General features: G+C 35.9%; 2 protein-coding genes across 16 annotated transcripts in view; one reads left to right on the top strand and one right to left on the bottom strand.

Annotated features, from left to right (window-relative positions):
- Positions 1–632: 632 nt before the first annotated feature.
- Positions 633–14,139, top strand: NSUN7 (NOP2/Sun RNA methyltransferase family member 7). Its single transcript, XM_058837872.1, has 11 exons — positions 633–873; positions 1,422–1,480; positions 2,808–2,944; positions 4,102–4,248; positions 5,616–5,799; positions 7,342–7,552; positions 8,151–8,294; positions 8,844–8,945; positions 9,460–9,574; positions 10,677–10,794; positions 12,877–14,139. The coding sequence occupies exons 1-11, from the start codon at positions 633–635 to the stop codon at positions 13,411–13,413; spliced, it is 1,995 nt and encodes a 664-aa protein (XP_058693855.1). The 3' UTR covers positions 13,414–14,139.
- A 1,735-nt stretch (positions 14,140–15,874) lies between these two features.
- Positions 15,875–20,573, bottom strand: part of APBB2 (amyloid beta precursor protein binding family B member 2) — a 168,745-nt gene continuing 164,046 nt past the window's right edge. For all 15 annotated transcript variants that reach the window (XM_058837859.1, XM_058837861.1, XM_058837857.1 and 12 more), the window contains one exon: positions 15,875–20,069. In XM_058837859.1, coding sequence (XP_058693842.1) covers positions 19,902–20,069 — 168 coding nt within the window. In that variant the 3' untranslated portion in view covers positions 15,875–19,901. The remainder of the gene's footprint in view (positions 20,070–20,573) is intronic.

Below are 20,573 nucleotides of genomic sequence, written 5' to 3'. Positions count from 1 at the left end.
GGTGATCTCTGTTTTCCACTTTTAAGAACAAATATGCAGTTTAGTGGACAAACATTTGGAATTTGCTGCAGCTCTTTTCAAGATGGTTCTTTGGAAGACATGATGTCTGCTTTAAAATTTTGGTGTCTTTTTTATTAAAGGAGAATTCCTAGTAAGAGATACTATTCTGCCTGCAATAATAACGATTCTTATTAGACACAGAGAATCAGATCTGTGTGTACAGTCTGTAAAGGACCAGTGATTGTAAAGCACTGGCCTTTTTGAAACAATTAACCAGTCTACATGTACATTTGTGAAAACAAATAATGTAAGAAAACTCTTATAAATACTTCTCTATGATGTGTAAGAGTATAGATAGATATATAGAAATATAGATGATACACATATATAAGTACTTGCAAGATTAGAGCCTGAAAAAGAAAATGAATTCTATTGAAAACACTAAAAGGAAGGGAAAAGTGTATTCTAGTGAAAGAAAATTTTGTGATTCAATACAAACTTTGTTTTTTGCAGAGGCAGCAGGATTGTGACTTACACTTACACAGTCAGCAACTGGAAAAATGCCAGATTTTGAAAGTAATTTGCGGTCTTCACATGAAGATGTTGTAAATGGTACTTCAGTCTCGAATGAAATGAAAATTTCTGATGAAAAGGGATCTGCTGGAAAAAAAACAGTGACTCAGATTGACAAGAATGGCTATCCCGACTCCATATACATAAATGCAGCTAAGATTTTTCAAGGCATTCGTACTGAAAAAAGTAAGGGTAGACTCCTGGTGCGGTATGGCGAGAACTCAGAATCTCCCATGATGGACTTTAAAGATGAGCATTCCAAGCGTGTATCTTATGAACTGGCTTTCAATGCTCTAAAATGTAAGTACGAAATCTACCCAAGAACTGCCAACAGAAATGATGCAGCAGAGAAAACATGGAAAAACAAATGTCTGGTGTCTGCCTGACAGCAGAGACCTGGGGAAATTTTTTTTAAGCTTCAGGTTATTACAGAGTCACAGATTCACAGAATATTCTGAATTGAACGGCACCTACAAGGATCATCAAGAATGGCCCATAAGGGGATTGATCCCACAATCTTGGTGTTACTAGCACCCTGCTCTGACCAGCTGAGCTCATCTCAGTGTTTCTTTTCAGATCCTATTTATGGATGAATGTATAAATTTACTAGACAACTCATATCCCTCAAATGTTTAAATATAGCTAAGTATTATTAGCATGTGTGAAATCAAAACATTTAAAGCTTATTCTTTTTCATGTAAATAAATTACATAGGATTGCTACTGTTGGTGATTGAATTTGCCCTCAATTTTCATGTTTAAAATTATAATTTAGTGATTTACAAGGTTTACATCCATAGAATTTTGTAGACAGTAGCATAACTTGTCAACATTTTCTCCTTTTTACAGATCAAGATCTTCTTGAAGAAATGTTGTTAAATAGTAAAGCTTACCCATGCTACTCAATAGTAAGTGAACATTTTTGTGAGGCATTTTTATTTTCTGTGTTCATATAATTAGTACCTTTTCTGAGGATTCTACAACATTCTTCAAAACAACCTTTGTTGTTTTGAACTACATAATCGCCTTTGACTGAAATATTGCTGATCTATTTAAATAGTTGTCTAAAGCATCCGTCTCCAAAGTCTGTTGTGAGATTCTGTTGCAACTAATTGCTGGGAGTCAAAACCTTCAAAGAAAGAAGTGGGAGAGTGAGCCATGAACTTTATTGCAACATAGTACTTATTCAGTGATATTGTCCATGTCCATGTGCTTTCCTTCCCAGCTGTGTCCCCTTGTGAGCAGGGAAAAAAACGTTTCCTACCTATCCTTGGGAGCTGGAAAACATGGAGTGAATCCCATCAGACAAAAAAGTGCATTGACCCCATGGTTCATTTGCTGGGCAAACAGTACTGTATATAAATATTGTACTGGCAAAAACTAGTCCAGTTTACTCTCTTGACATGCTTTCCTGCTTTGGCATGGAAAGAAATTCTGGAGCTGGCAGAATATTCTGCTGTTCCTTCCAGCTTTGTCTTTGATGCCTTTGAAAACTGCAAGATAAACTTGAGCTGATATTGTTTGTGGAGGTTGATATGAGCAGGCAGATGATCTAACACATTTATCTTTGCCATGTTTTTGGCAAGGAAGTAAGACTTTAATGTTAACATTTTGTGTTTGATGGTATTTCCCTAATTACTTCAGTTTTCTAACTAATTTTGGCCATATTTGTAAGAAGGTGAGACTTTTAGAAGGTGTGTAATAACTGTAAGAATTTCATGAAAGAGGTAGACAGTAGTAAGTGAAGTGCAGTAGTTATTGTCCTTAAGCAGGAGATATTTCCTGGTTTAAACATATACACACAGAAAGGAGGTTTTATAACTGAGCATTTTGCATGCTACATATGGAAGAATCCCACAAGAGAGGAAAAGACAGACAAGAAGTTTTTTGTTAGCTTAGCTATTTAACAAACTACTTTATGAAGAGAATAATTTGAAAGTTTCAATTCTGATAACATTAAAAGTTAAGATAAAATATTTTATCTGTGTGCATGGAAAATGTTTTTAATTTTGGTAATCTAAATCACACAAGTTATATATTTGAGTTTTAAAAAATCTTTTTTAAAGAAGTGTTTTATAAACTCTCCACAAGTAATTACTTTCATATTCTTTCAAGTAAGCATTTAAGGGTTTTTAATGCCTTTTACATGGGAGACTGCTGTTTGATATGGATCTTTTTGCAGAAATAAGGCATGCTTTGGGTCACTTTTTCTATCCAGTTGCTTTTCTCTTGCAGCCAGATGAGTTAACCAGCTTGCTTGTTGTGATGCTTTATGACCTACAAGACCGAAAGTTTAAAAAACGAAAGATTTTTGCTGAAGAGGGACTTGTAGAAGAAGTTCAGGAAATAGGGGATTATTTATACAGGTATAAGTGCAAAGAGCTATTTTTTGTTGATATAGATAAGCAAAAATGAAGATTTGTATAATCAATGCCTTTTAAAAGTAATTATTAAACATGTCTTTCACCTTAAAATTCTGTGGGATTTTTTTTTTATGAGAGCCTAGTTTGAAGGCAAATGTTCATATTTATATAGTTATGAAAAATACAGATAATAAACCATCTTTATATTGTGGATAATTTTGTAGGCATCATATCTTATTTTGGCATTGTTGAAACTTCTATACAATTCTAGGAAGGAAATTAAATATTCAGTAAATATTCATAAATGCAAATGTAATAGAGTCAAGAAGTCATGGAATGGAATAACATTTGTCTATTTAGCAGTACTTCTACTATGAAACTTCGTTAAATATTTATTATTTTAAATATTTAGAACAAAAACCAGATTACATAAACATTTTGACATTTATTATCTCTTTCATCAGTCAGTTGATTTACTCAAAAGGCATTTATTGGACAAAATTGTGTTGCTGCTGGATTTAGAATGGCCAAAAAAGTTCATGAATCTCTTAAATGCAAGGTATTTCTATAGGGCAGTAAGTAAGATATCTGAAGTGGTTCACCAGCAATTTTTATTTATTTTGAATTATCATGTATCAAGAATGTGCATGAAGCTTGTGGGAAGAAAAGACTGGAAATATTTTCTCAGACATTTTCATGTAATAATAATAATAAAAGTGACTCCTGGTTGCCATCATACTTGTGTTGTTTCTATACATGTTTAGGGGCCAGCTGCCATCAAATGTTCATCTGCACATGTATGTATTTACATTTTCAATCATGCAAATGAATCTGATGGTTGTGTTCCACACATTGTACTTCCAAAACATACTGAGATTTTCTTTGAGCTGCCTGAGAAAATGGATGTGTTTGAGAGTCACCTGTTATAATTCCAGTCCTGCCTGATTTAATTAAAATAATCCTAGGTATTGACTACCACCTTGCATCTTCTCTTATCTGGGGTAGAAAATGTTCTGTAACTCTACTTTCTGTTGCAGCTTGCAGAAGGTGTCTCTTTTGGATTTGGTTTCTGGGCAAGATGGTATTGTAACAGAAATGTTGCATGCTAATAGCTGGTGAAAACATTTAAAAACTTATGAAACTTGTGACTGTTTTTATAGTTATAGGACCAAACTTGCAGCTGCACTAGCACGATGTCGCATCAAATACGATGCTCTTTCAATTGAATACTTCGTACCAGAAACCATATCGAAGCAGGAAAAAAGGGCTTCTGCTTTACCTGTCTGTTTTTGGATAAACACATTGAAAATCAGGTAAGGTCTTTAAAGTATCATCCAATATTGATGTTTTTGCATATAGTTTGCTACATACTTGTTTTAGAATTTCCAGGTTATATTTTTACTAGTAATTAAAAATTCTTACAGGAAGCTCTGCTTAGTCCAGTACCATTGTGTTTTATATTTTTTTAGTTTTTATATATTGCAGTAGTGGTATTTCACAGTTTTGAAACAGTTCTTACTATTCTGTCGCTTGTGTGGGTCTTTCATGAAATAAATGATGAAATAAAGTTAGGAAAAAAAATATAGGCGAGTTAACTTGATGAAAAAAAAAGACAAAATGTCTTCAAAAGTAGGTGTAGTAGTGTAAACGATAATCTTGGCAAAGGGTGTTAAGTCACTGTTAATAAATAATAATTTATTTATAATAATAAACCTGGTGTTTATTCTGTAAGGATAGTGTAAACCTGAGATTAAAATATACTTTAAAAAACCCTTATATTCTGTAGGTTACTAGATAATGTAACACTGATGTTCCCAGTTCTGTACTTACTGATACATGTACCATACCAGATTATCCTGTTATCTGTTTTGTTAGACAGATCCAGTGTAATCCATTTTATAACATTTTCAAGAATTTTGTTTTCCAAGTGTTGTCTTTCATGAATGTTCAGTGCTTAGGCTGTAGGCTTTTCAAGATATTGTATCTTACTTCAGGTGTAACCCTTTAGAACCCTTAAATAGGAAATAAATAAAAGCTGCTCCATTCATTCCAGGTTTAATGTACTGTATAAATTTATGGCACTGTCTGAAACAGCATTTTGACAAACATCTCTTGCTATATATACCTGTAATGCTTCATGATATTTGAATTGCTAACCTCAGCAGTTATGCCTTAATTTCATTTACACAAGGATTCTTTCAGTATCAGCCATTAAAATTATTGGTCAGCTGGGCTAGATTGAAAGCAATTGAAAGAACTGAAGCATTCCAGCAGTAAATTTATAAATAAATATAATATATATATTTTATTATTATATTAATAACTAATAATTATTATATTTATATATTATATGAAATATAAATTAATAATTTTTTTTCAGTATTTACTACTGTGTCTCCTGAGCACATTTCTGTTTTGATACTTTGAATCATCCTCTGCAGACACATACCTGTTTTTTAATTGTATCAGATTTATTAACTTAATTATTTCAAATCAGAACTTACATGTCTAAAGTAGAGTAAGTTTCCCTCCTGCATTAGACAGTATGCATTTTATACCTATATATGTATGCATACGTATGCACACAAAATAACAGAAGAAAAAAAAATCTTATAATAATATAAACTATGTTGCTTAAGTAACTCTTATATATTTAATGGTCAGAGTTGTATGTTAACAGCCTTGAAGATGTTATCAGAGATTTGGAGATGAAGGGACTCAAAAAGGTTGAATCTGTGTCAGACTTTGACCATTATACATATGCTGTGGACCAACACTGCCATGATGTATTGGTTTTTCCTTCCTCCCTTAGAGAAGAACTGCTTAATTTAGATCTTTTTGCAGATTGCAAACTCTTACTGCAGGTGAGTTGGTGTTCAGCCTTGAGTCAGATGATCTGCAAAATGAAATAATTGCTTTGTGTTAGAAAGAGGTTGTGTATTGTGTGATTATTCTATTAAATCTGTCGGGCAGCAACAAACTCTCATAAGGTTTTGGTCATTTGTAATAATTAGGTTACAAACTGATCCACTCGCTAAATTTAGCATACTAATGTCAATGCTTATAATCGATAGCTACAATTAAGTTAGTAGAATGTTTTAAATTTAATCTTAGAGCTGTTGAACTAAATATGAAAAGTGATCAAAAGAGGCAGTCTCACTCCTGAAAATGTGAAGAAAGTTTCAACATAGCTCCATAGGCTTTCCCCCAGTTAGTAGACAGTGGTACGCTATTGTAATATTTCTTCCTCTTCAAATGCATGTTTGTGATGGAATGATCACACTTCTTTGTATTTTGTACAAAATACCAAGTTCCTTGATCTTCATAACTCCCACTGGTCTTTTTCCTGATTTGCCATCGTTGGACTCCCCAGTGAAGTTTGGTGGGAGGTTTCTGTTCTAGAGTAATGGTTTGCAGTAACCATGCAACAACACAACTATGAATTGTCTGAATGGTCTGATGATTCTTGAGTGCCTAGCAGAAACATTTTAGCCAGCATTTTCACTAGATGTGTGAAAACTTTAGCCTCAAAATTTATTGCTCAACTTAAAGTGACTCAGTATTCAATACTCTATTTAGGTTTGTCTAAATATAATACTTACAGAGAGGAGCTATAGATGACAGCCCTATAGATAATGGGAACAAATTCTGAGTGTTTCTACTTAAAAGTATTCAAAATGAGTACATAAAACCATCAAAACCTCCATCTCTGTGGTGGGGAGGGTGGATGGGTGGTGCTTGAATGCTGTATGTACATAGACAATGATGTGAACTCAAAGGCTTAGCACTTTCTCTTTCCTTTATCATCAGTTTGTCAGATTTGGTGCAAGACCTGGCATCTGTGGTCATTATCTTCACTCCTTGCCTTTTTAAGTAATTTGTTAAAGTTTTCTCTTAATCACCAGTATCAGTACTCTTGTGGAGCTGTCCCTGTGTTTTCTGCATTCCAATCTGCCTCTCTGTTGTTTGAATTTCAGCAAAATCTTGATCTTTGATCTACAAGGGCAACATTTCTCCTGTAATTATCATCAAGAATAGTTTTGCATTTCTCTGTTAAGGTGTCTCAGAGGATTAATTCTGCCTGAGTTGTATCCTCTGTTTGTCTTTTCTGGAACCAGCTGTTGCTAGGAGTGCCTCCTTATGGGGATATGTACTTTATTTTCACCTATAGATATTATGTTTTTTTATGTATTATTTAGAATTAAGTTATTTAAATTTATTGACTGCTTGTTTTTGTAATTTATTTAATTCTGTATTAGCAGATATCCCTGATTAGTTTTTGTCCTCCCTTCTCGCTTATTTGTTATGAGAACTATGAAATACTTTTCTAATTTGGAAAAGAAGGTTAGCATCCATAGAAACCAAAATAGTTGATCATACTTAATTTTTGTGTCATTGTTTTGTAGGATAAGTCTCGGAGCCTTGCTGTACATGCTGCACAGGCGCTGTTGAGTGAAGGTGGTGACGTTATAGTGGCTCACATAGGTTCCCATCTGACCATTGCACATATGTCAGTGCTGACAAATCACAGCACGTCCAAAATTTTTGTTTGTGGTGTGAAATCTTCAGCAAAAGAAGAAGAACTGAAGAACAGTTTCAGTCGTATGGGATGTGAAAGTAGGTGCTAAAGGAGTTGGTATTCAAAAAGTATTGTAATACAGATGTTTGTGATATCTGTAATTATGGACTTATTCTATCAGAACTCAGAGATCCCTTCTTTGGAGGTTTGGGAATGGCAGTAACAACTTTTTTGTCACAAGGTCAACTGATAGCTCTTCAGCTACAGTCAATTGCAGTCTAACCGTATCATAAATGCAAGCTCCTGAAACACTGGTGATATTTTCCATAGAAGTAGCTACTACATACCAGTTGGTGTAGCTGGTAGCTGGGAACCTTTTGGTATTTTGGCTGCTGCTTTCAGTCAGATTTCCAGCTGTTTGAGTGTGTTAATCCAAAACCAATGTACTTGTTCAGTTCACCTGGAGGACACAATCAGGACAGAATGCAGCAAGATTGCAACCCCATTAACTGTCTTTTCAGTGGAAAATGCAGCCCTTCAAACTGTTTGAAATCCATAGGCCGTATTTTGGAGGATCTGAATCTAGCAGGCTCTAGCTCTGTTGAATTCTGTGTGATACCACAGTCTCTTCACCTGTATCATCTGTAGGCAGGCCTGCTTGCAGTCTGTAAGTGTTGAGTTTTCACTATTTTTCAGATATTTGGTTGTTACAGGAAGACTTTACTGAGCTTAAACCAACAGACCCAAGACTTGAAAAGGCAAAAGTTATTTTGCTGCTACCACAATGCTCTGAACTGGGTGCTGGCAATCCAATGGAGCTTATTTTAAGTGAACACAGAGGTAACTTCCAATACAATATCTAGCTCATGCTTTCTGGTAGAAATAGATCCAAGTATTGTGGTCTAGACAGTGTGGGTGCTTCAGTAAATTGTATAATTTCATTAAAGAAACCTTCCTTATTTGAATTACTATAAAACATAAAATTAACTTGCATAATTCTGTGACTGCTTCAGGTTGATAGTATGAAATTTTGAGGCTAATTCTGGGGAGCAGAGTGTGTATAGCTTTTTTCAAGTAAAAAGACTATTGGCAGAAAATTTATTTCAAGATACCAACATGTATATAATTTTCTGTTGGATTACATTCCTTTATTGCCTGTTTGTATAAGTCCTGTCACTGTACAATTTTCATTAACTAGAAGCAAGTAAGAGGTACCAGTAATTACAGGTAAATAAGTAAAGCAAATAAATCAGGCATTCCTTGGTATTCTAATTTGTAAAACCTACCTTCCCACTGCGCCAGTAACAACCAGGTCTGCTTCTGCAAACAACTGAATTTTCAGACACTAATACAAATTGCAAGACTAAATTTACTACTCTCTGCTTTTAGATGCAGGATTGCTACAAGACCTTTTCCAGGGATTTGTGCGTGAGGATAAACTCAGAATTCTTGCTGAGACACAGCTTAATGAGTTGGTTCATGCACTGAAATGTAAGTGTGCTAGTTTCCCAATTTCTGGGAAGACTCTGCACTATCAATTCCATTGTATTATCACCAGTTTTAATATAGTTAAAAGTACACCAATTACTCTATTAATTAACAATAAGCATGTAACCAAACCCCCTGAATAATGATTTCCTCCAGTCTGAAGATGTTTCTGTGTCCTAGTGTCCTCCACACATTAATACAAGACTCTTCTGTATTGTGTAGAGAACTAGCTTATGGCTTAGTTATACTCTGCTTTGGAAATTCTGCAAATGTAGTCTCCCTCTGTCTGCATGCTGCCACTTTCTTCCTCTCTCCTTTGGTAGCTGTGTGAAAAAACTAGACACACCTTTGACTTTGTGCTGAAATCTGCAAATATTTGAAAATACTTTAATTATTTTGAAACGCTAGTGATCAGGAGGTGAAAGTGACATAATTTTAATGATGCTTTTAATCCTTACCAAACCACTCTCTGTATGAAGAATCTGAAGAGTAAAAAAAGTTGTGCTTTGTTTTGTAGTTAACAAAGTACAAGCTATTGTTTACTGCACTTGTTCAATTTACCCAGAAGAAAATGAACTTGTAGTGAGAAAAGCACTGGAATCTGGAGTGGAGGGAGATAAAGTACGACACAGGTACAGAATTTTGGCCTATCAAATTTGAATTAATTTCTGCATCATTTATCAGGGTCATTGAAGGGATTCCTGGTGAACAGTAGCTTATATACATCAATAAAATATTACCACTGTTTTTTTTTTTTCCATTGAATAAGCAGATATAAAATCAAAAATCTGTATCATAAGACATAAGAGTTTTATTTAGTAATGCAAGGAGGATGTGAGCCTTGTAGCCTGTTTTATCAAGTTCCAAGGAACAGAAAAAAAATCCAGATCATGGTGAGAACTTGGAAACAAAGTTCTGCATACTTTCCATTAAAAGTGAACTAACCAGCCAAATTAGGATATTACTTTCAAATATTGAATGCATTTCTCTGTAACCATCTTTGAATAAAGCTCTGTTGCCAGAGGGTTAGTGGAGCATTAAGGAGTAGGACTCTTATCTTACAGTCCTCAGTGAAGAGGAGGGGGTTATAATTACAAAAGGACATTTTGATAGTATTTTTCTGTACTGCGACAGCTTAATACTAGTTTGCCAGCCTTATGAGCCAAGTCCTTGAGACTGCTTTATAATAACCAGGCATTTCTGGAATACAAGGAGAACAGGAGAAGAGGCTAGTTCTTCCCTCCCCACTGATGCACTGCAAAACTGCAAAATTGGAGAAAAATACCTCAATTAGAACAAATAGAAAATTTTCCTAACCTATGATTTTTAGCTTAGATATTTATTATGAACATAAATAACTCAAAGTCAACACCTCTACAATTTCTGCAAGCTGCTTAGTGTTTTCAGACCACTCCCCAACTTCGGGGACGACTTGATAACTCAGTAATTACACACCTGATAAAGAACATAGTTTTTCTGATTATGTATTTATTATCTGGTGATTAATATACTTAATAATTGGGAAAAAAAGGGGAATTACTGAAAAAATGGAAAAAACCCACTTAATTCTAAAAAGATTAATTCTCATGCCTTTCTTGAATTGCAGTTTTTAAAAATTATAATAAAGCTATGCTATTGAAAGACATAATTTGAAAATTACTTTTAATGTATCCTTGTTTATTTCCTTTTATATTCTTAAATATTATTTTCTGGTCTTCCATTTCTTTTTTACAGGCTTATTCCTTCTGTTTTTTCTACATGTTCCAATTCAGAGTCTTCCACTGAAACGTTTTTCAAAATGGAGCCATCAGAAATTTCCAGTGGTTGTTTCCTAGCTGTTATAGAGAGAGAGGTAAGCTATGAAAATAACAATTTAAAATCACAGAAGATGAGTACTGCAATTTTCTACAGAAGAATAAACAAAATGAAACATTTTAAATAAAATTTCTGTCTGCTCTTGAGCTGTCTTAAGACCAAAAGACAGGTGAGCAGGTGAAATGTGCCACTTCTGGAGTTTTATGCTGAGCACAGCTTTAAAAGATGTGCCTGTTCCTCTGGAGCTGTTCCTGATCAGAGCAGGCCCTTGATCCAAGTCAGTGCCAGCAACATCCAGAGGAACTATTATCACACTGTATCACAGTTATCACACTTTGGAATGAAATACACAGCTCGATTAGATACATGGTAAATGGTGTCTAGTATTGTATTTGTATCTATTTGTATTTATTATATGTGTCACCAAGATTTTCCAGTATCCAAGCAGTCAAAATCTTAATCCCTATGGGTGACACTATTACTATTTGAATAAAATAAGTATGAACATGTTTCCTTCCCAAACTAAGGCATATGCAAATCTGGCTTGAAAGGCAGGGTGCTTTTGCTGAGTAAACGGAAAAGTCTTGGCATGATTCCTGAGGAAAGGCCTTAAAAGGGCTAGTTTGCATCTCTGAGCATCAACATTTTCCTCTTGTCTCTAAGAAAAACACACATTTTTTCCACCAAAAGTAGAAGAGCTGTGAGGAAGAACTAATCAGAATTTCATTGCAGATTAAAGATAGGAGATCTTGGTTATTTGTAGCATTTTGCGTCATACTGCAATTACAGTGCTTGAAAGAAGCTTGCCTCTTGGGAGAACTTAGATTCTATTAAGAGTAAGAGAATTACATATGAAAAACCTTTCAAGTTACCTATTACTGACCTCTTTCTTTACAATATTAAATATTTTTAACTTGGTCTGAGTTTTATTAATCATGCTATGTGCATCTCTCTACCGTATTGTCTCTCTCCAGAGAAACAAACAGTTTTGTTGCAGGTAGTTAATTCAAGTAATTTTTTGGGGGTCAAATTCTAATACAAAGAAGCAATTGCTCCAATGGCCAGTTTTTAGGTGATTCAGGAAATGAACATTTTCCACAAAGTAGAAAACATGTACTTATAATTTAAACTGAAATTCCTTCTTTACAGAAACCTTCTTCTTAGCTACTTGTAAATTGTTTCTCTTCCACCATTATATACTTGGATGTTGACCTGGTTCTTAGTTTAAGAGTTCCTTACTTATTATTAATTACTTAGTATTATGAGCAAGAACTTTCATTACTGTGAAAATTATTCATGTTTAATATTACTGATACTTGTGTATTTTAGTAACTATTTCTGATACACACACACACAGAGGGAATGGATACGTGTGTTCTTGTAGACACATTACAGAGCAGGTCAGTGTGGGAGTGTGTTGGTTTTGGATGGGGGAGTTAATTTTCCTCACAGTGACTGTGATTTGTATTTGTGCTGAGCACAGGGTTGACAACACAGAGATGGTTTTGTTATTGCTGGGCAGGGCTTACACAGAGCCAAGACCTTTTCTGTTTTTCATATGGCCACACTGGTGAGGGGACTGGGGGTGCCTGGGAGGAGACACAGCCAGGACAGGTGACCCAAACTGACCAGAGGGATGTGCCAGACCATGTGACATCATGCTCACTGTACAAAGCAGGGGAAAGGAGGAGGAAGGGAGGACATCTGCAGTTATGGCACTTGTCTTCCCAGGGAACCACAGTCTTTATCTTAACCCAGTTCCCTAGCTTTACTCTTCCAGTTCCTTCCCAGATCCTGCTGGTGTGGGAGTGAGTGAGTGGCTGTATGGGGTTTGGTGACCAGCTGAGGTTAAACACAAGTCAGACACACACATTACAGAGCCCAGAATTGATTTTCCCCTCTTTGGTCAGTAGAGAGGCAAGCCTCTGAAGAACAAGTGCTCCAGTACCTCTTTACACAAGTCAAGTTCTTAATTCTGTGAATAAATAGCTTGGTTAGCATTTATCACATGTGACTTAAGTCCTTCTGCTAGATTCTGCTGTCTTTTTCTCATGGAGTAAATTCTGAGGGGCTCTGTATTGTGGCTTAGATTCATTGTTGTTTCCTATGAATTTTTCAGAAAGATATTTCCAAAAAAGTGCCTGCTAAAGACCTTTTGGCTTCTGCTACAGCAAAAGAACTACTAGATGGCATTGTTGAAGAAAAACCAAAAGAAGAGGTGAAAAAGCAGAAAGTAAAACGCAAACGTAAGGCTGCTGCTAGTGATAATAAGCCAAAAGCTGCAAAGCTCCTTCACCGCCAAACTGGAGCTAATGTTAAGGCTGAAGTTCCTGTGTCTAAAGCAGCCAGTAAGATAAAAGAAAAGCATGAGTGCCCAAAAAAAGCAGCCAGTGACATACAAGAAAAGCATATGCACCAAAATAAAGCAGCCAGTAACACACCACAAAAGAAAGTGCACAAAAAAAAAGCAGCCACTAACACACCACAGAAGAATGTGCAGCGAACAAAAGCAGCCAGTAACACACCACAAAAGAAAGTACACCAGAAAAAAGTAGTCAGTAACATACAAGAAAAGAACGTGCGCCAAACAAAAGCAGCCAGTAACGTATCCACGTCTAAAGCAGCCAGTAACACACAGCAAAAGAAGGTGCCCTGAACAGACTGTGTTGGGCTGAAGAAATCTGTGAACCCTGATTCACTCCCAGCCCCACTGGAAGTGCCGAAGCCCACATCTCATCTGTCACCTCTGCGCAAGGCGCATGAGACAGACACCTGCTCAAAAGGCACATGCAGAACAGAACAGGGTTGTAGTGAAGGCCCCAACAATCACTTGGCCTCCACTGACAACACCATATGAAAGGTTGTAATGAAGCAAACCCAGGGTATCAACTTAACCTTGCTTCACCTTGACCCTGGAGCACAGGGTCACGTGGTTGGATATTTCCACCACCCTGCTCAAAAATGGTCAAGCCAACTTGGCTGTATGAACCTTCAGACTCGGCCCTCCCTTTGTAAAGAAGGTAAAGATTCCTGTATATTAATCAATACCCTTACATTACAGTATATCTTTATGCAAAGATAATTTGGCCTTCGGAAAGATATATTATGGGCTATTTATGTAGAAATATCCATGTTAGATAATAACTTTTAATCCAGTAATGACTCTAAAGTGAATGGAGCTCAGCTGCCTAAGATAGCTGATAGACTGTTGGGGGTAGTGAAGTGAAAAAACTATAGCCTCTTGCTATACACTTTAAAGTGACAAGTTAAACCATACATCCAACCCCCCACATGTTTTTAACCTGTACAAGTAATCAGTTTCAAATTGATGTTTTTAAAGTGAGACTGAATTTTTTAAAGTGGATTTTCTTTACAAGCCCTAGATACCATTTTTGTGGATTTCCACTTAAAACTGATGCATAGAAAATAAGCCTTGCACAGTAAGTCTGTCAGCTCATTTTTTATTTCTAAAACTAGATGTGAACTTTTGTACAGGAAACTGGCCGAGTACATTAAAGCCCCTGCATAGGCTCTCTAGTATGTGTTCTCTTAGTTTCTACTTAAGTGTGAATTGAAATACTAACAGTGAAAAATAGATCAAATATTCTCATGCTAAAAACACTGAGCTGTCATCATAGTGTTATATCAAACTATGTCATGGTTCATAACTGCTTTTTTTATCAATTTCTTAACATAAACAGTTCTTAACTGAAAAGAGCTGCTACTGTCAACATTTTTATAAATGTTACCACTAGTCAGCTGAATAAGGACTGGACAAAGAGTAGCTGCCTGTCTTTGGAAACAGCCATGGGCTTCTAAGCTGCTCTCTTTTGCTAGCAAAGATAAAATAACTGTAAAATATCTACAATTGTCTTATAATCTGAGTAGAGGATAAAGGGAGGCACATTTTAACAATAAATATGATTTGTATTTAGAACTTGTAAAAATGAAAGACACAGCACAACAATACAGAAAGGCAAAGGTAGCTGTGGCCCAGAAATTTTCCTCTAAGCAACCATTTCAGGTACTTGGCAAGAGTGTTGCCAGGAGCATCACCAATATAGTGTGGAACTTAACCGATTTGACAAACGGGTCTGGATTTAGACCCATTCAGAGAAAATGTTATAACATCTCTATTTTGTCTTCAAAATAGTCAGTGTCACTGGGCCAGCAGTACCTTTTTAAGAAAAGATGTGAATGATATTACACCAGCAGTGTAGACAGCTGGCTCTTGTTCATCTGATAAATATCCTTGCTTCACTGAATCAGTGAAAATTTCTTTCAGCATTTTAATCTGAGCCAGCTGTCCTACTCAAAGACATCCCTCACCTTCTGCATATCCCCATGAGCAATCCATGCTCCTAACCTGTCCCAGTAACATGGTGAACTCTACTCTTATTTCTGAACAAACTTGTAAGGATAGATTCTAGGAGGAGGAGAGATTCTACATGTTGGATACAAGGAAAGGACGCTATGGAGACTTTTTTTTTTTTTTTTTTTCAATATATGGTTGTTAAATGCTTGTTAAATAAACTTAAGAGATTCTGCAGTTAAAGAATGATTTTTTTTTTTTAATAAAGATCTGTATCATTCATTATTAAAGTTAAAATTACTTGTAAAACAACATAAATGTGTCTAATAGAATTTCTGTGCTACTTACGTAATATGTGCCATGATGTTCCACACTTGGCCTCATCTTGCTCTCAAGAATTTGCCTTTTTAACACAGTATGGAGGTTAAACCAGTTAGAATCTTGGTGTCTTACCAAGAATATCAGAGAGTGAATATTTCAACTGCAGGTCAGCAGCTTACTTTGTAAGCATGGAACATCAGCTGGCGGCAATATCTGGGACTGACTTCAGATGGCTTGTAGGTAGATGTCTATAACACTCAATGACTTTTTACAGTAAAACTGTATCTTATGTAACTATTTTTTCTGTAGTCCAGTTGTCTGTAATTTTCAACTAGAAACTCTCGATTCAGCTTTCCAGATACAAAACTCTTTATTGTACTGCTATTGCCTCTAAACCACCAGTATGTTTTCCCCTTTCTTCAACCACCATTTTGAACAAAATAATTTCGCAGTTTCATGGAGCAGTAACAGTTGAGACAATCACTTTATGCAGCTAAATTTATTCTCAGAACAGATTACATTTAAATGTGGAAAAGTGGTCAACAGCAGGGAAAATTGTCCTTTTTGTTGCCAGTTAGGTAATTTTATGTAAGACTGGGCTCTGCTAATTAACAGTGTTTCCTTCTTTCTTAATGCTGTTAAATCAAACCTGCACTGGCTGATGGGACAGCACATGTTGTGGCAATGTGTTAATTACTGTGCCCCAAAAAAGAAGTAATGCATTTGGGGGTAATGCTGAAATGCTGAGCCCATACTTGCTCTTGAAATGAGCATGTTCTCTTTTCCATGGGTGATGTACTAACAATTTTAGCTTCCATGGTAAATGATCCATGAAATGCTTGATAAAATTAAGAAACATAAAACTGTTAGTGACAGAGAACTGGTGATACTCCACGATTTTTGTTCTTCTGCCACAAAAGGGCATAATATTTCTGTTAGGTACCTGTGAGTCTGCACAGGAAGTATATCACTAAACCTCGTTTTCTGTGAATGGATTCTCTGCCATTCCTATGCTATTTTTATTATTCCCAGTTAACCACCCTGTAGGTGGCCTCCATAGCCTTGCACCTCCCACACCTCCTTGCTCCCCTGTAAATGAAAGTAAATGGCTTAAATAAGACCTACAGCCAGCACTACAGGTTTCAAAAGAAAGGCTTTTATCTATTAGTCATTGACTGTGAATATAAATCTCCTTGCTTCTGCAAGGGAGCATGTTAATGACATGACTGACTGACATGTGATACCTCTAACGTACTACTTTCATTGAAAAAAATTAAGAAATTAGCTTTGCTTTACATGATTCTTCTACAGACTTCAATAAAAATGTGACTACAAATAATTACAAAGCTTGCCTTTTTTAAGGCAACCTATAGTATAGAGTGGAGAATATTACAAGAGCACATCCAGTAAAGACAATACATCAACATAATAATGGAGGATATTTCAGTAAAAATAGAATAAATAAAATAAAAATATTTTAAGCTGTATTTACCAGGTTAAGTTAGAATATGGCATCAGACATACAAGGCATAGTGAACATGGCTGCCGGCCTACAGAATCACTAGGTATTATAAAAAATGCATAGATAACTGAAGGGTTGCTATAACATCAACTAGAACAGTTGCAGTTGCTCAAACACACACACACATCCCATACATACTTTTTTTGGCTGTGGTAAAAAGAGTGTCTGAATATATTGTGAAACAAAAGATTTGCAATAATAGGCTCTGATTCTGCAAACACCTGGGTGTATATTAAATCTCTTGGAGAATACAGAGCTCTACTGAAGCAAAAAGGCCACATATAGTCAGATCATTAAGCACACTACTTCAATATTTGCAAAATCAACAACATTTTGTTAACAGACATAAACCTTTTAAAACATACACTGGTGAGTGATGTACAGCTTTTCAAATACCTTTCTGTCTTCTCAGCCCTGGCTGCAGTTGCACACATTGCTAATGAAAGCTAACGAGATGTTCCTAGCCTTGACAACACGGATGTAGAACCTTTACACTGCTCTTTGCTAAGTGTTGCTTTAGTTAAAGAGAGTCCGGATCTCTCATGGGGAGAATCAGCACCCTGCAGATGCCATGACAAAATTTAATTATACTTTTTAAAATTAATTCACTGTTGTACAACAGTTGCCAATCCCAAATCACAAGGTTGTCAGCAGGAACTTTAAAAAGACACTGTCAAAGTATTTAATTTAAAATAAAATAAAATGTGAATCACTAGCACAATGACAAACAAGAAAACTTTCATCTCTTAACTTCACAATCCTACCTAAGGGTACGGTGTTAGCCACCAAAGTTTGAGAGCAGTCATCCTTGGAAAAGTTCAAGACCAGGTTGGATGGGCAACTTTGGTAGAAAGTGCCCCCCTGATAGGGGTTTGGAGCTAGATGACCTTTGAGGTCTCTTCCAAACCAAACTGTTCTGTGATTCTCTGATAGGAAGTGAGTTTTACACTGCTCCTAACAGAGGTGACTGGGATCAGTATCAGAAACTACAGAAGCTATATGCAAGCTGCCATCCCTATGCTTTGTGATCTGGCTGCATGGTCAGTTAACCACAGGTACTGCTAAAAAGGGTGGGTTTGTTTGTACTCCCTCCCCTCCAGCTCTACCTGTGTCCTCAGTATAAGCAGCTTCTCCAGCTGTACAGGCAATGGAGGTGGTGCAAAAGAGGTGGCAAGAGTGTGAGCCTTGAGAGGGGAACAGTTGCTTCAGTGCCTGAGGTGCAGAATTGTGGTCATGAAAAAATCTGAGATCCTTAGAGGATCAGCTCTTCAGAGGGTACTGTAGAAAGCTAAATTTAATTAAATAGTTGCATAGTCAGCCTTCACCTGACGCTTGCTCATACATCATTTCGAGTTTAGTAATGATTTTCCTGCATTTTTCAATGCACAAATTTCTTGAATCATCACTCTTTTCCTGTTGTGTTCTTAAGTTACTTTGCCAGGTGTGGTCATTAATTTCTTCAAACAGGGAAATAAAAAAGAAAATAGTTTGTTTATAACAGTCTCCTGCATACTAAAATAAAAAAAAAAAGAGTTATTGTAACAAGAACCGAGCCAGTGATCCTTTATCATTGGAGTATGACAAGATTTGCAGACTTGGGAGACAGACACAATTTGGAACCTAGCTATAAATGGAGGCAAAACATTTTTAACACTAGTTAAACATACTTAATGTTCCATTTCCAAAATCTGTACCAATCTGCAGGTATAGACAGAAGATGACAAAGGGAAAGACTGAAGATGCATGACTGCATTTCAAAATTAGTCTGAGGTACAATTTTGAGGTCAATGCTGGGCTGATTTGTGAGGATCTGCAGGTGTGTAAAACAAATCTGTAATATGAAGTCTTTGGAGGAAAAGCATTGAAACCTAATTGTAGTACCAGAAACACTATCCTGTTAAAAAAAACCAACTCTTATTTTGTTACAAGAGCATTAAAAGTAAAATAAATTCCACGAAATTTTGTAAATAACAAGAAATGTAATTGTTCTTCTGGCATGCTAAGTATTCATTAACAAACTCTGAGGGGAAGGGGAAATTATGCAACCAGACACTGAACTGAACATTTCATCAAACACTTGTATAGAAAAGGTGTGGAATAGTTTAGTCTTTATAACAGTTGTAAGACAATAAAATCACTAACTACTTCTTTCTTATTTCTAATTGATTTGAGCCCTCCATGAAACAAACAGCATTTTTGATAAATTAATGATAGATTTAGGAGAATAAATGTAACAGCCAGCAGTTGAGTTTGTATGTTTAAAGCTGAAAAGCTTCAGTGGATCACCCTGCAACTCGATTACTGAAAACACTTCTGGATTTTTCATCATTGGTTTGATTTTAAACACAATTCTTCTGTAAAAGTATAATGTGTAACCAGAAGATGACATAATGACACTACGATTCAGAAACATGTCAGGGAGATGTTAAAGTAGTTGCTAGACCAATGCTGCCAAACAACTTAAAAGTAACTGGTGTAGTTCTGTAAAAAAAAAAAACCTTGGTATTTAATCTACAGTAATTCAGTTGTAGCTAATACTTGATACCTATTCCAGTGTTGAAAACAGAGCAAAGTGCTGTAGGATTTAAGATTGGTTTGTGACAAATCCAGCTCAAGAAGGTGAAACTTTTAACTCAGGCATCATTCACTCCAAGGACTTTAGCATGAGTTCACTAGGAGGGACGTGGCCATATTCTCTTTTTTATGTGAGTTTAAGTAATGTTCATGTATTTACAATCAAACAGACCTTCCATTGCCCATGATGTAACTCATTGACAGCAAAAAAATTATTCATGCTTCTTTTCATATCACACGATGGTGGCAAGAACGAGAGAACATGCTTGTCTAACATTGTTTCAATAGGGGTAAATTCTCTGAAGAGAAAGCATCAGCAACCGAAATGGAAGGTCAAACATCGTCCATTCATTTTCCTTAGTGTAGCTACTGTAATCTTCTGTCAAATGGTAGGAGAATCTTCTCTCCTATGCAGCTATGGCATCTCAGTGACGGGACGTTTCTGTTTCAAAGTGTCAATGAGAGACAAGACTCCTCTTTTTACATTAGTTGTAACTCTCCTGGTCACCGAGTCTGCAGGAGGTGGGGGCGGCCGAACTTTCTGTGAAGGAGGTCTGGCTACTAAGCACTTCTGATACCGTAACTGCAACAAAACAAAGCCATTCTGCAATCATTACTGCATCAATAACTTCACAGACCATTTCAAATACACTTTTAGTATTTTCTCATTAAATACAGTCAAACCTCTGCTTTGGCTGCGACAAGAAGCCCAGCTGAAGTTAATGGGAAATTGGTCTGTCAATGCTTGGGCAGAAATTGTCCATTAGCACACAACAGATACTAAATCACATAAATACCCATTTGAAAACTGAGAAATAATCTTTCTGGGTTTGGTTACTCTTGAAAAAGGATAATTTTCACTATATTACCACAGGATTTCATAACACGACTCCAAGTAAAACATTTTTCCAGCATTAGGTAACTTGTGTAGTGAAAGAAAAGATTTCTAATTTACATAGATGTTGCAGAGGTTAGGAGAGAAAATAAAGGGACATTGTTCACTAACAATGATTTTAATTGATTAAATATATAATAATATTAATTCCTATTTTTATCTTCCTTTTCTCTATCATGAAATTAATATCTG

This window comes from Poecile atricapillus, chromosome 4 (genome assembly GCF_030490865.1).
Source record: "Poecile atricapillus isolate bPoeAtr1 chromosome 4, bPoeAtr1.hap1, whole genome shotgun sequence".
Lineage (NCBI taxonomy): Eukaryota > Metazoa > Chordata > Aves > Passeriformes > Paridae > Poecile > Poecile atricapillus.
The sequence above is the reverse complement of the archived record's forward strand: the minus strand, read 5'-3'. Positions and strand labels throughout refer to the sequence as shown.